The sequence below is a fragment of the Poromitra crassiceps genome (assembly GCF_964638095.1).
Source record: "Poromitra crassiceps genome assembly, chromosome: 12".
NCBI lineage: Eukaryota > Metazoa > Chordata > Actinopteri > Beryciformes > Melamphaidae > Poromitra > Poromitra crassiceps.
Genome location: NC_139632.1, coordinates 20,409,767 through 20,424,620, shown reverse-complemented (window position 1 = coordinate 20,424,620; position 14,854 = coordinate 20,409,767). Strand labels below are relative to the sequence as shown.

Here is a 14,854-nt window from a genome sequence, read left to right as displayed (position 1 = left end):
ACTGTGTGTTTATAGGTTCCAGTCCCATGTCTCACTTGATGGGCCGGCCTAACAGGCAGGGCGACACCAGCAGTTTGACAGGTGAGACAAGATCGCTCCAGACTCATCTGCATATCATCCTCGCCTTGCAGTGTCTTATATATCCAACTCAATCATCTCTCTCTCTTCTCATCTTCTCGTTCTCTCTTTCTCCACCTGTCCCTCCCTCGCTCTCTCAGACCCAGCATGGCAGTTCAGACCTCCACAGTTCCAGGAGCTAAAGGCCGAAGTGACGGAGGTACCTGCTCCTGATGGCCCTGAAGACAGCACAGGTCTCTCTCTCTCTCTCTCACACACACACACACACACACACACACACACACACACACACACACACACACACACACACACACACACACACACACACACACACACACACACACACACACACACACATACACACACACACACACACACACACACACACACACACACACACACACACACACACACACACACACACACACACACACACACACACACACACACACACACATTGATTTCCCAGCTTTTATTTATGGCAATCTCATATCTCCCTCCTCCCTCTCTGTCCATCTGACCTCGCAAACATGACACCCCCCCCTTCCCCTGCTGACAGCCTCAAAGCAAATACTGCTATTAATACTGCAGCATTTGGGGCGAGAATACCCCCAGAGTCATGCCCAGTGCCTACGTATGAGATGACTGAATACCCCCAGAGTCATGCCCAGTGCCTAGGTATGAGATGACTGAATACCCCCAGAGTCATATGCCCAGTGCCTAGGTATGAGATGACTGAATACCCCCAGAGTCATGCCCAGTGCCTAGGTATGAGATGACTGAATACCCCCAGAGTCATATGCCCAGTGCCTAGGTATGAGAGGAATGCCTGAGTTTCATGTTTGTCTCGTAAATGTAAAGGGAAAGTGCCCCTAACGAGGATGTCACACAGAGAATGACTTCCACCTCCTGCTACTGGGGTTTGCCCACCGGCATATCTTGTACTGTGGAACAGCTCTCACTGGATTTTGTTTGGTCGTTTTTATGCATTTATGAATGCCGATCACTAAAATACACGTGCGGATGAAAAACATGTGCAAGTCCTTTAATTTCCGATGAGGCTATGCCACTCAGAGCAGTAACATGGTAATGTGTGTATTTATAATTCATATTCATATCTAGCCCTAAATCCGGTGCTACGTCCTGGACCGAAGAGCACGAGGGTATTTTAGGCGGCGGTAAATATACCGTATCCTTATCCTGATCGTTTTCCCCAGTAAGTGAAGTGCTGGAGGTTTTCCTGCCTGTCTGAGGTTAACAGAGATGTCAGGCAGCATCTTAAACCCACTGTCTGTCTCTGTTGAGAAAGAATGGCATCACCCTGTCTCTCATCGGTTCTCGCATTACTCCGATCGTCCAATGTTCTTCTCCTTCCCGAAACCATACCTGACCTGTGACTCATCTCCTGGTCTCACCAACCATATGACAGTGACTCACTCATCTCCATGTCCTCTCCTCTTCCTTTTGTCCACACATGTCCTCCACATCAGGCTGTGGGCAGCTGGTGTCAGTGGGCGAGCCGGTCACTCACAGGAAGACTGACACTATTGCCGGTAAATACGGTGTCTGGATGCAGGACCCCGAGGCCGTGTCCCCTTATGGATCCAATATGGTGTGGCGCATCGACACGGTGGGCTCTGAGATCCGACAGCTCTTTGGGTATGAGGACATGGAGCAACTCGCTAAAGGCTTTCCATCCAAGGTACAGTAGCACATACTATTGATGTTGCACTCATGGTAATGAACCCAGATTATGTTTGATTTCTCCCGGTTTCATGGATGTTAACCGCCTTATATTTCCCCATGGTAAGGTGCTGCTGTTGCCAGAGGCGGTAGAGAGCACCGGTGCCACTCTGTACCGAGGCTCCCTGTACTACCAGAGGCGACGCAGCCGCACCATCCTCCGCTACGACCTGGCCTCTGAGACCATCGCAGCCCGCCGCGAGCTGCCCCACGCCGGCTTCCACGGCCAGTTCCCCTACTCCTGGGGAGGCTACACCGACATCGACCTGGGAGTGGACGAGCAGGGCCTGTGGGCCGTCTACTCCACCAGCAAGGCCAAAGGGGCCATCGTGATCTCCCAGCTGGACCCGCACAGCCTCGCGGTGAAGAGGAGCTGGGAGACGAGCATCAGGAAGAACTCGGTGGCCAACTCCTTCATGATCTGCGGCAGGCTGTACACCGTGGCCAGCTACACGTCAGCCAACACCACCATCAACTTTATGTACGACACTGAAAGCAGCCAGGGCAAGGCGGTGGCTATACCCTTCAGAAACAAGTTCCGCTACAACAGCATGATCGACTACAACCCGGCTCAGAGGAAGCTGTTCTCCTGGGACAACTACCACATCGTGTCGTATGACCTCAGGCTGGGCCGCCAGTAGGCCAACTGAGGCCAAGGGTCTGAGGGACACTAAAGTGTGATGGGTTAAAAGCACCGTAGATCACTGGTCACAAGTGACATTCTCTCACCTGTTCCTGCTTCAGAGACTCAAGAGCTTCAGAGCATAACTGTGTGGTAGTAGTGGTTAGAATACGAGACACCATCATTATCCATGTGTAGAATAGCCTAACTACCAAACTCCAGAGTGAGACAAAGATTTTTGAAGAATGGTTCCCCCTGCAGGTCTGTTCTTTTGTTTTGTTTTCCAGTGGGAGGGCTTTTGCTGTGGCACGGTCCACAAACATGTTTTCAGAGGAATTATTTTTCTACCGTCTTTAATGTCAGTTGTTTGATTTTTGTTGTTTAACTAGAAGTTTGAGGTCTGAATGATAAAACATAATTCAAGGAAAGTCGAATAATGAATGCAATAAAATACCAACCAGGTCACTTAAGTGACCTGTGGTACAATTTATGCTATGCTCCCTACAATGTTTCACCGGTAAACATGTTTATCAAATATACTGCTCCCTCACTCAGCATGTATTGAAGTATTGCATGTACCTGTGCATTGTAGTCATTGTGCGGTAACGTTGAAATTCATCATGAAATAAACTTGTTCCTTAATGAGCATTGTGGTCTATGTGGAATTATACATTATGGACATGTTCGCATTACTGAAATATGACATTTCCTCTTCTAGGCAATCCCAACTCTTGCCTGCTCATTTACTTTGCTAAATGTCTTAGTGACTCCTAGTGGCCTGACCAGGTCCTCACTGAATAGTAAAATAGAAATCTTCAAAAAATAGGCACTCCCAAAGAACTTTTTAACAGTATATTATTTTTTTATTAGTTTCTGTAACCAAACCAAGAGAATGTAAATAAGACCGTACATATTTTAATACAGCGATGAAACCCCTGTACAAGTAAAACAAAAAGGAAAACAACAAAACAAAACCAATCATTACCCTCCCTCCCTCATCCATCCTGCAAAGCAAGGACTCCTCCCCCTCTAGGGTGCAGGACTCCTCCCCCTCCAGGGTGCATACAACTGTACATTTCTGAAGGAGCCTTGTCATCGTAACCCCAAGATGAGAGCATTGTGGGTGGGAGAGCCAGCGGAGGTGAGGCAGAGACAGAATAAGACAGGACTGATTGCTCTCCTCTCATCAGTAAAGAAAACAAAACAATAAGTGTCTTCCTGCCCAAACGCTTCAAAACATGAGAATTCTCATTTAACCTTTTTTTCCCTCTTTATCTGTCCTGTTCCTCTCTTTGTGAGGGTTGACGTACACACACTTAAGTGTTCTACTGTTTAGAAAATCAAGTCCTCACCCTTTCTATTCCTCTAAGTTGCCCTATCCTGCTATAATCCTAGCTAAGGGCACTGAACTCAGTCAATAGCAGCAGGTCTGGGTGCATTACAGTGATGTGTGTGTGTGAGTGAGTGAGACAGCAAGGATGGGTGTGAAAGCAGTGAAAGGGTGTGAGAGAGTAGGCCCTGAAGTGGAGCGCCTGTTCGTCGTGATCCTTTCTGCACAAGCCTAGAACAATTCCACTCAAAACTCTACTGCTACTACAGCAGCAATCCTAAAGGCTGTGTGACATCATCTTTGCGCTGCTTATCCTTTGGCTAAATATACAGGGGCTTCCAGCTACAAGCTTGCCCCTGTTTAAACCACAAACACACACACACCCAACACACATACACACCTCAGCGCATCAGTATTCTCAGGCAAGGAGATGAGAGCAGAAGGCAGGAGCAAAGGCTCACAGGCAGACTAATCAACGAATCAATCATCAAAATCAATCAACTGCTGCAATTTCACATTTCCATTCTGGGAAAAACAAAAACAAAATGACAACAGAATCTCTGATTTAAAGTCTCCATTCAGGAAATACGGTTGAAACCGTTCAGTGTGTGTGTGTACGTGTCTGGTAATGTGGCGCACAGCTTTGAAACACATGCACACATTTCTTGATTAGTAATGATGGGGGGATTGGGAGGTGGGAATAAAAGAACAATCTGTGCTTCACTAAATGACATCTCCTTAAATAAGATTGTTTGTCCGACTACAAAAACAAGACGTGATTCATTCTTTCCTCAACAAAACAGTATATCTGCCCTGTAAAATGCATGATCCTACTTGGGTGGGGAATGAAAGGAAGAATCAGAGCTATAAAAATGGCAAACTCAGCAGCGCATCTCATTTTTCTTTCTCCAGCTCTCCCCTCATGATCAACCATCCCAGTAGATTTATATGGAACAACTTGTGCAGCTGTCTCATCCCATCTAAATATGATGGGAGAATCCACCTCCAACGCCCCCACCCACAGTGGGGCAGGGATGGGGGAGAGAGAAGAGGATTATTTACACACAGGACAGTGCCCAGTCTCAGTAACCATTACCGTCTGGACCTCTATCCCAACGCATCCTCCTCCCCCCCAATCCGCCCCACTCCCTCCCCCAGGGCTGATGGGAGGGGGTGAGTGAGCGAATAGAACTGGATTCTCTCTCCTCTCCTCCATCTTGTCACCTGAAGGAGGTCTGCAGCTCTTTACTTGCCCTCCTCTGGTTTGATGGCCTGGGGCTTAATGGGGCCAGTCCGTATGGGCTTGCCCGCGGAGAGGGTGGGTTTGTCAGACTCTGGGTGGTCCCCCCCTGCCTGGTGGTTAGAGGCCAAGGGGTCGAGGGGGGGCTTTCCCCCCTGATCAATGCGAGATGCTTTGCTGACTTGTGGGGCCTTGAGTTGCTGCTGATGCTGCAGCTGCTGTTGTTGTTGCTGCTGCTGCTGCTGCTGCTGTTGTTGTTGTTGTTGTTGCTGCTGCTGCTGTTGTTGCTGCTGCTGCTGCTGCTGTTGCTGCTGCTGCTGCTGCTGATGCTGCTGCTGTTGTTGCTGCTGCTCTGAGAAGAACTTATGAGTGGACTGGAGCACCTCAGCTCTCTGCTTTGCCTACGGTGACAGAAAAAATAAATAAGCTAAACTAGAACGACCATACATAACATTCATGTCTGTCAAGACTTATGAGCCAAATGTGAAGAAATTCTGTCAAGGCGCTAATGAGATATTGCATTAACGAGCTAGGAAATGGCATTCCTGAGGTCAGTGACCTTGAACTTTGACCACCAAAATGTAATCGGTTCATCCTTGAGTCCAAGTGGACGTTTGAGTCAAATTGGAAGAAATTCCATCAAGGTGTTCCTGAGATATCGTGTTAATGAGCTTGGAAATGGCGTTCGTGAGGTCACAGTGACCTTGAACTTTGACCGACCACCAAAATCGAATCAATTCATCCTCGAGTCCAAGTCGACGTTTGAAAATTCTGTCAAGGCGTTCCTCAGATATCATGTTAATGAACATCGGATGGACGGACGGACGGACAACCCGAATCCATTATGCCTCCGGCCTGGCTATCGCCAGCGGAGGCATAACAACCAATCAACCAACCAATCACTGGATGGATGTACATCCAAACCTCTGAGTTGCCAACAGACACACACTTTGGTATGGACAGTATGAACAGAATCAACAGATCCACAGACCTTGAGGTCCTGCTCTGCCTTCAGAGCTGAATGTGTGCCTCTGGGTGTGAGCGAGGGCCCAGGGGGGCCTCGGGGAGGGTGCTGGCTGTGCTGTGGGTGCTGGGGTCGGGGGTGAGACATCAGACCGCCACCCACATTGGGAGACATGGGGGGGCCCATGGCAGAGCGCTGGACACCTCCAGCAAATGAGTTAGCATGAGGAGCATGAGGAGGTCGTACCAGAGGGGAGACAATGTTGGGCTGGGAGTGGGACAGAATCTGAATAAACAGAAAAAAGAACAGGTAAAGGGATTATTAGAGAAGCAATTTGTGTAATAACTAATGCATTATATAAACATGAGCACAAATACAATGTCTGTGATTTGTGCAGATATCTAACCTGTGGGTTGAACTGGCCAGGGAAGTGTGGTGTCATTCTCATACCAGCAGAGCTGGGTTGAAACTGTTTGTGGTACAGCATACTGTTCATCTTACTGGACTGGTTACTGGGGGAGGTGGAGCTGGCCCTGGAGGCAGGGAGAGGGACAGAAATATTAAAGTCTTCAACAGATGTGTTAAACAGAGCATGGAAGGTGTTGTGTATAATCCTATGAGTGCGTGTGCTAGTGGGAACACAGGATGTGTTGTGGGTAATACCTGTAAGGGCTGGAGGTGGGTGTCGTGCTCCTGGCACCGACAGGAGGAGTTCCAGGCTTCACATGCATCTCACCCATCCCACCCATCCCACCCATCCCACTGCCGAACAGCTTCAGATCCATATCCATCTGGAATGTGTGGAACACATCAAAAGCCATCAGAGGGTGACTCTTCATCACATCACACATGAGTATTGAGAAGAGTCGCACACACTACCTTGCTGGAGGGAGGCTGCATCATGTTGTGGCTGGGGCCCATGATGCCCCGGTATGGCTGGGAGATTGGGGGCTGTCTGTTGATGCTGGGGGGCTGAGCCTGGGGAGGGGTAGGGGGCAGCGCCAGGAGAGGCTGGCCTCCCCCTGAACCATAGTTTGACAGCGACAGCTGGGAACCGGGCAGAGGGACTGTCACCTGGGAGACACAAGACACCAAATGTTATAATAATTGAGAGAAATGTTATATATTGGTCTGTGTGTGTGAGATGTGACAAGGTTTATGAACATCAGACATCCATTTCTGGGTGTATATGGATACATGTAATGCATTACCTGTTGCATTGCAGAGCTGGGGGACTGGGTGTTGCTGTAGTAGCTACTCTGGCCGTGTTGCTGCACCTGCCCTGAGTACATGTTTGAATGCTGATTCATCCCCTGTCGAGCCTGGAAACACACAGGGAGACATACATACATACAAGAAATAAAATGCTTGCATGTAGACTAGCACCAGGAGCCCATACGGCACAATTATCCTGAGAGCGGATTTTTAAATGTATGTTCCAATAGCATTAACCCAATACCTGTAGTAAGTGTGTGTCAATAAGCTGAGAGCCTCCCATGCCAGAGGGTTGGTTGAGCTGGGGCTCAAACAGAATAGGAATGTGTTGGGTGGAGGAGGGCTGCTGATAGGCCAGGTTGGACTGAGGCTTGCCCAGTTCAGAAGCCTGCACACCGGCGTAGCTGTGCAGCGAGGGTCCTGACAGCATCATAGATGGCTGGGAGAGGCTGCTCTGCATGAAGGCCTGCTGAGACCTGAGAGACGACAGAGTTAGAGAAAGGCTGGATCACATAAGCACAACAGTTAAACCAAACAGCACTTGAGCAGTTGTGTATATATTCCAGGTGTGTGGTAACAGAGCAGTTGTGTATATATTCCAGCTGTGTGTGGTGACAGAACTGACTCTCTGTGCTGTTTTCGTTACCTGTAAGGCTGTAGCGAGGAGCTGAACAGGTCCTGTGGCTGGGAGACTGGAGGTCCAGCGCTGAGTCCTAGCTGGGCCTGGTGCGTGTGTTGGTGCTGAGGCTGCCCTTGCAGAGGGGCATAGATAGGGATAGGAATCTGCTGCGGCTATGGGGAAGAGGAACACAGACAACGTGAGGGATAACATTTTTAGTATAAAAACAGATGGTTTTGGTCCTCAGTTCTTAATAGCTTAATACAATTAAGTAATACAATACAGCCACCACTGGCCTAAGGTTGTCAGTTCTAACCCCAGGACCAGCAGGATAGATTTGGGTGGGGAAAGTGAACAGGCAGCGCTTGCCCAACGCCCCCCTCCCCCCATTACTACCACCTTGAGCAAGGCCCCAACCGCTCCAGTGGAGCTGATCAGTGGCCAGCAGATCAGACTGTGGTTGTACTGGTCAGCTCCCAGGTGTGAATGTGTGTGTGAGAATGTGAACAGGGCACACCTGAAAAAGAGAGCATTGCTCTCAGTGAGACTCCCCCTGTATAAAATAAATGTGTTAAAACAAACAAACAAACACACATCTTATCTTCAGTATAACATTACTAGTTTCCCGCTTTGTGTTTGTGACCTTTAAGACAATCCTACCTGAGAGAGGCCAGGCTGAAAGCCTTGTTGCTGTGCCAGGGAGGGCGGAGCCAAGCGAGGGTGGGGGGTGCTGAAGAGGTGGCTCGTGTCCATGTAGAAGGCTGGAATCTGGGCTGCAGAACCTGGATACACATGATTGAAGACTTCATGAAAAATGAGTTAAAAAAATATGTTTAATCCTAACAGTTTAGGTCCGTATCCAGTAACCACAAACTTTGTTTTGTTGAATGAGCCTATGCCCCTCCCCCTTTTTTCCTTTTTGCACTCGCATTACTTTTTATTTTATTTTTCATGACTGCATGTAATAAATCTGCATCCGCATTTAAATCTCAGCTCCCTCACATTTTCCCATGCTGTCTGCAGGAACTTTCTGTTACCTTGGTTATGGGGAATGCCTTTTAAAAATCTTCATGATTAAGTGGTTTCATATTCATACATATTGTGTAAGAATTCTGATTCTTAAGTGACATGGTCATGTGAAATAATAATAATCCTGTGATTAAAATGAATTGTTCTGTGGTGGTTAAAGTGTGCCTTGCCCTCTCAAATGATTCCATGTTAGGAAACTAACTCTGCACTACTACATAGCCACTAGAGCCATTCCGTGTGATAGGATTGATCTCCAACTACCTTTGTTCTGATTACCTGCTTAGTTCTCGTTATTCTCTTCGGCAGCACTGCTCATCCACTGAAAACCTCTTCAACATCCCTTGGTGTGACTTGTGCACCGACCTGCCAGTCTAAATGAGGGTCCTTTATTAGGCTCAAGTAATAATGGACTGATGCTAATGTGGGCCATACTTCTGCTCCTCAGGGCCCAGCTTGCTCTGATAGAGGCTAATGAGCCGACAGCTAGCTGCCGTCCCACTGGGTGGCTCTGCACTCAAACAGCTTGCCAACAGCTGAAAGTGATACTGCCTGGACTGCTGCACACAATATGGGGGGGATAGGGAGATATAGTAGGTGTAGGACGGTGTCTGCATGTAGTGATGCAACAGAATCTGCCTCAAGTCTTGAAATCTACATTATTTTTTCGGACACTAATTTTTGACATTTTGTCATTCCACTATATACCTAAAACCACCATAGTGGTAGTTGCGGCAGCCATTTTCCTCCTATATACCGATCATAGCTGATGACCCATTCGGTTTTAAACTGTAACGTATGACCTCCCGACAAAACTACTTCCTCGTCCAAGTGCCAAGCCGAGAAGCCGCTCTGCGTTGTCAATATGCCGCAGTGCTGTGTCCCTCATTGTTGGAATAGATCCGAGACTAAAAAACAATTCAACTGTCATTCTACCGCTTTCCTTGCAATGAGAAAGAAAAGAGGAAATGGCTGCAGTTAAGAAGGTACGTTACAATTCGGAGAAAGTACGTAGAAAAACAACGTTTAGTGCTGAGTTTAAACAGATTATCTATAAAACGTTATGTTAGGTTAAATAAATATTTATGAAAAGATATATAAAAAGATTCACGGGATCCGCCATAGTTGTTTTGAATGAGGCGAATGAGGAGCGGTGCCGCTTGGCCCCGGAGGTGACGTGGGGTGAATGTCTGTCGTTGGTCTTAACAACCGAATAGGGCAGTGGTTCTCAAACTTTTTCATGTCATGGACCCCTAAACTGACAACACGGACCCCCCAACATCTGATAAGATTTTTTGCTTTTTGCTTTTAGATGTTTTATTACAGAGAGTGTATGAAACCCATGACTAAAATAGTCATACATTCTGTCACTGGGTGTTTCTCAATGTTAACGTTCCTTCCTCGGCCAGATGGGTCCTTCCATGGTCCTTCCTAGTCAGCGAGGAACAGCGACTGACAGTAGCAACATGTTATGTTCGTTCACAATCATTTCAATGCGTTTCAGATGCAGTGGTCCAGTATCACGCTGTTCTCACCTGCTGCAGACTGGGAGACGTAGACCTGTGGGGTCTGCTGCTGCTGCGGCAGCAGGGGAGGCACACAGCCCAGCTGGGAGAAGCTGCTGCTACTGCTGCTGCTGCTGGACGAGGACAGCCCCCCGCCCTGCAGCTGCTGCGGCTTCACCTTACAGATGTTCGGGGGGTCAGAAGCCGTTGTGGTCTTGGTGCTCAGGGACGATGTGGTATAGGTCCCAGAGCCTGCAGGACGGAGAGAGAGACATACTTTAAAGTAGGGCTGCGTGATTAATCGAATCGCAGATTCATACCATTAAATGAAGCCCCAGCCTACAAATCATATTATGCAGACGTATTAAAGGGAACATGCTTGTTTGGTATAGGCCCCAATAAAAATAATTATTTATTTTTCTCTGTGACAATGAAATACAAAAAATACCATTCCACTAAAATCATATTGCATATCACAATTGCAATATCGGTCAATATAATCGCAAAATGATTTAATTAAAAATGAGGTGCTAATGGACATGTATTGTCAAGGATGTCAAGGTAGTTTGAAGGTAATGTTACCTGACAGTGAGGTACTCGGGGTAACTGACGCCACAGGGATCTGTGGCATGGAGGCCGAGGAGAAGGAAGAGTAGGAGGAGGCGCAGGAGGTGATGGGGGAGGAAGAGGAGGTGACTGGACAATTCTTTTCCACCAGACTTGGGGAGTTCTCCCACGCCTTACGAGCCGATTCCATCTGAAAGACAGACAGATATGAGTGAGTAAAATATGTGATGATTCACTATTAAATCAAATATGGCCCATCGCTTGACAGTTTTTATGGAGCCATAACTGGCGGGACTCAAAATAGCAGGGTTTCCCCAAATGCCATCTAGAGATGTTACTGTATTCCCTCAGAGTGTGCGTCTGCCTACCTTCAGTGTGAGGTCAACAGTAGCAGGGGAGACTGTGCTGAGGCTGGAGGTCTGCTGCAGGGTCTCTCTCCGCGGGATGGGCAAGGAGAGGGGTACCGCCACCTAAAGGGATCAAAGTTTTTTTTTTCAAACAACAGTATCTTCATGTGATGTCATACTAGATTTATTTTATTATCATTATTATTTATTGCAACTGTATGTGGTGCAATTTTGTGATTTATTTAAATGGGACTTTGCATGAAATTGCATGATGGCCTATGGATGTATACTCACATTAGCCACCAAGCTCTCCTCCATTTTGCTCCCTCCTGTTGGAACACTATCGGCCAAGGAGGAGGAAGGGGTGGTGTAGTCCGTTACGGACTCCTGAGGGAAAAGATAAATAATAATACAATTAGTGTGTGTGAGCACATGCATTCACACTCATTATACTGTAGTACTGTGATTATGAATACCATCCATATGGTTGTGCCACATTTTGCCAGCATCACTGAATTGCAAACACACACTAGTGGCATTATGGCTTGTTCTATACAGTGGTTTCCTACACATGTACTGTACACCAGTTTTTCCCTCAAAGTAGCGAAGAATTGAATACAAGAAAGATCACCAACTACCTCTCTGGTCAACTGAAAGAGTTCACATAGCAAACTATTCATTCAGTTTTCCACAAACCACAGCGGCCGATGCTTGACTGGAATTGTCAGCAATGTTGGAACATGACTAATGAGACTACTTGGCTGAAACCAACAGTAGAACAAGCTCAAAGCTTTGTTGTCTGGGAATGAGATGATGAAATACCTTGGAGTTGCTGGTGTACTCTGCTGAAGGGACAGTGATCATGCCCTCAATATCTCCCCCCAGCTCCGGTACAGTGGCATCACTGGTGGGAGGGCTGGAGTCTGTGGCTCTACTGACACCTCCTCCAGGCACGCCTCCCTCCATCCCCTCGCCCTCTCCTCCACGTGCGTCTTTGGCCTTGCGGTTCTTCAGAGAGCGCTCTTTACCAATGGGACCTGGCTTGTACTCCTTGGTCTCCACTGGTTCCATCTCAGGAAGCTGGGGATGAGGAAAAGAAAAAATATATAAATTGGAGTAAGACTTTACAGAATGAATATTAATCGATATTGTTCAGCAAAATAAAGGAGTGTAATTTGCCCCACAGTACCAGTACCTTCTGTGTTTTGATTGGTCCTGCTCGAGGCTGTTTCTGTCTTTGTTCTTTGGGAGCAGGTAGTTTGTTGTCAGGTCCAGCTTCTAGCAAGGCTGGCACTCCATCACTGTCAGTGCTGCCTGCAGAAGATGGGGCTCCAAACTGGATACTATCTATTGCAAGCTCCACACTGCCCTCTGCTCCAGGCTTCACACCCTAAAACAAAAGGGACGAATGCAAAAATGTTCATTTGTTTATTTTTGGTGCAAAAGGTATAACTAAAGTGAGATTTTGCTTTCAGCCACATTGAGTCAAGTGGACAATTAAGTTGTAAGAAGACATACCTCAGAGGAGACTGTCCCAGTAAAGGAGGTAAGAGGTTTGTTCCAGGCACTCACAGGAGGGGGCTGGGGAGGGCTGATTGGACCAACTGGAATATAAACATAATTGTAAGACCAGAGCTCCCAATATATACAGTCTTGTACAGCAGTACGGTACGAGACACAAGATCATTATTTAAGATATTATTACCAACTGTCTTAGCGGCCGTGCACATACAACACATGCATTTGGGCTGCCAGCGCCTTTCTGCAATTCATTCTCTATGGTACGTACACGCTCGGAGCGCTCCTCTTTCAAGGACCGCACCTGGTGGCTAGTGTTTTTGGCAGAGCGCTCTGTGCGTCTCAAGCAGAAAAAAGTTCAACATTTGGAGGAAAAGCATGCTGCTCGTCAATGTCACTCCTCCTACCTCTTCTCCTGCCAGGGGGATCTTCAACCTCCGCTCTTGCCAGAATTGCCAATAATCTGGCTTTCATGTTTATAGTGTGAACAATCAACAACATCAAACAGATGAAACTAGCTGGCTACCGTCCGTGTGATCGTTGCGTCCTGAACTGTAGGCTACTGCACACGACTGCAAGGAAAAACAAAACAAAGCACACACAAAAAAACTCTCCGTGCGCTGTGTTTTGTGCGCAATGGAAGCGCTCTCAACATGATTTCCAAAACATTCTCATGTGAAATACACACGTTGTGTCTGCACGGCCCCTGAGACATGTTTTTTTTTTAATTATAAATAATACTCATCTACTCACGCTTCTTGACATCAGGAAGGACAGTGGAGCCTGCTACCTTGTTCTCCCACAGTTCTGTACCCAGGGTGCTGTGCGTCTGGGTGGGGGCAGGGGGTAGGCTCTTAGATGTAAAGTCCACAGTGGAAGGAGGTATGGAGGGCATTGGTGCCACAGTTCCTTCCAGAGTCTGGGGGGAGGCAGCAGGCTGGGAGGGGGCTGGATGAGGATGCTGGGGGGCAGAGATTGGGGGCTGCGGCTGGGCCTGGGGGACAGGGGCTACAGGAGGCGGAGGCTGGGACGCTTGCTGCTGCTGCTGCGATGATTGTTTCTTAGCAAATCTAGGTGGCAGCTTCCCACCACCTCCTCTGCCTTTCTCACCCGAGCCTTTCTTACCCCAGTTCTGTAGGAGCAGTGTTTGTATTAATACTGTATCAAAGGTTATGGCTCATTTTTAACAAAGTAATGCATTATCTTTCTTCAAGGTTTTAACTCATGTGAATCAAGCATCCCTCCTCACACCTGAGTCGTCTGCTCCTCCTTTTTCCGTTTCTCCTCGTCTTGCAGACGTTTCTGTTGCTTACGGGAGACCACCTCCGTGAAGCCGTCGTCGTTAGCGCTGGACTGGGGGTCCTCTGTGGTGGTGACCTCTGGGTGGTCATCAATGATCACAACACCTAGAGTGAAGGGACAGTAAAGGATACCCATGATTTTTCACATTCCATTTACAGGCAGCAAGAGAAGAGACATGTAGTTTCCCCTGATGTATCAGTGAGAGATGTTTGCCTGTGTATGAATAAGGCAAGTCCACTCACTGGCATAGTTGTTGAGGTCAAACTGGGAAAGAGCGTTCTCCTTGGGCTTTTTGGCAGCCTGCTTGGCCTCGTCTTTGCGACGGGAAGCTTGATCTTTAGCAGGTCTCTGGGATGCTCCACCTGCTGCTGCTGTTGTCCCCTCCAAGTTCTGCTGGGATGGAGGGCTGCAGGGCACACAAACACACACACACACACACACACGTTAACAATTGAGACAATGAAATTGTTGTTGGTGAGATGGTAAAGGAGGCCTGAGATAATGAGAATGTTTGCATGCAAATTATCACTATCAGTACTGTGATTGTTACTTCAATTAAGGTTGTAATCGGAATATTCATGTTGCAGTTAAAACAAACCACTGTTATGTGACAACCAACCGTATCGTAACTCCAATTCAGGCGATTACATGTTTTAATTGAACTTAAAAAAAGGAGCACATGCTCCTGTATAAGCGGATACAATTCTACAAACCTGAGTGTTATGAAACCCTTTCAAACAGATTGGATTATCTCAATGCATGGTGGAAGCTAAACACA

The 14,854-nt window shown here is 47.5% G+C and overlaps 2 protein-coding genes across 3 annotated transcripts in view; one reads left to right on the top strand and one right to left on the bottom strand.

Moving 5' to 3' along the window:
• The window catches only part of myoc (myocilin), an 8,394-nt gene extending 5,315 nt beyond the window's left edge, over positions 1–3,079 (top strand). The window contains exons 2-5 of the mRNA XM_083647776.1: positions 16–81; positions 219–311; positions 1,569–1,780; positions 1,890–3,079. Coding sequence (XP_083503902.1) covers positions 16–81; positions 219–311; positions 1,569–1,780; positions 1,890–2,462 — 944 coding nt within the window. The 3' untranslated portion in view covers positions 2,463–3,079. The remainder of the gene's footprint in view (positions 1–15; positions 82–218; positions 312–1,568; positions 1,781–1,889) is intronic.
• Positions 3,080–3,353: 274 nt separating this feature from the next.
• prrc2c (proline-rich coiled-coil 2C) overlaps positions 3,354–14,854 on the bottom strand; it is a 34,054-nt gene continuing 22,553 nt past the window's right edge. The window contains exons 16-34 of one of the 2 annotated variants that reach the window (XM_083647489.1): positions 14,319–14,482; positions 14,026–14,180; positions 13,528–13,906; positions 12,775–12,860; positions 12,452–12,646; positions 12,079–12,336; positions 11,551–11,643; positions 11,278–11,379; positions 10,925–11,099; positions 10,373–10,594; positions 8,472–8,593; positions 7,839–7,984; positions 7,437–7,695; positions 7,189–7,299; positions 6,857–7,051; positions 6,641–6,768; positions 6,384–6,510; positions 6,005–6,262; positions 3,354–5,414 (exon numbers count right to left, since the gene is read on the bottom strand). In XM_083647489.1, the coding sequence (XP_083503615.1) occupies positions 5,019–5,414; positions 6,005–6,262; positions 6,384–6,510; positions 6,641–6,768; positions 6,857–7,051; positions 7,189–7,299; positions 7,437–7,695; positions 7,839–7,984; positions 8,472–8,593; positions 10,373–10,594; positions 10,925–11,099; positions 11,278–11,379; positions 11,551–11,643; positions 12,079–12,336; positions 12,452–12,646; positions 12,775–12,860; positions 13,528–13,906; positions 14,026–14,180; positions 14,319–14,482 (3,571 nt within the window). In that variant the 3' untranslated portion in view covers positions 3,354–5,018. The remainder of the gene's footprint in view (positions 5,415–6,004; positions 6,263–6,383; positions 6,511–6,640; positions 6,769–6,856; positions 7,052–7,188; positions 7,300–7,436; positions 7,696–7,838; positions 7,985–8,471; positions 8,594–10,372; positions 10,595–10,924; positions 11,100–11,277; positions 11,380–11,550; positions 11,644–12,078; positions 12,337–12,451; positions 12,647–12,774; positions 12,861–13,527; positions 13,907–14,025; positions 14,181–14,318; positions 14,483–14,854) is intronic. The other variant, XM_083647490.1, reaches the window with a different exon arrangement.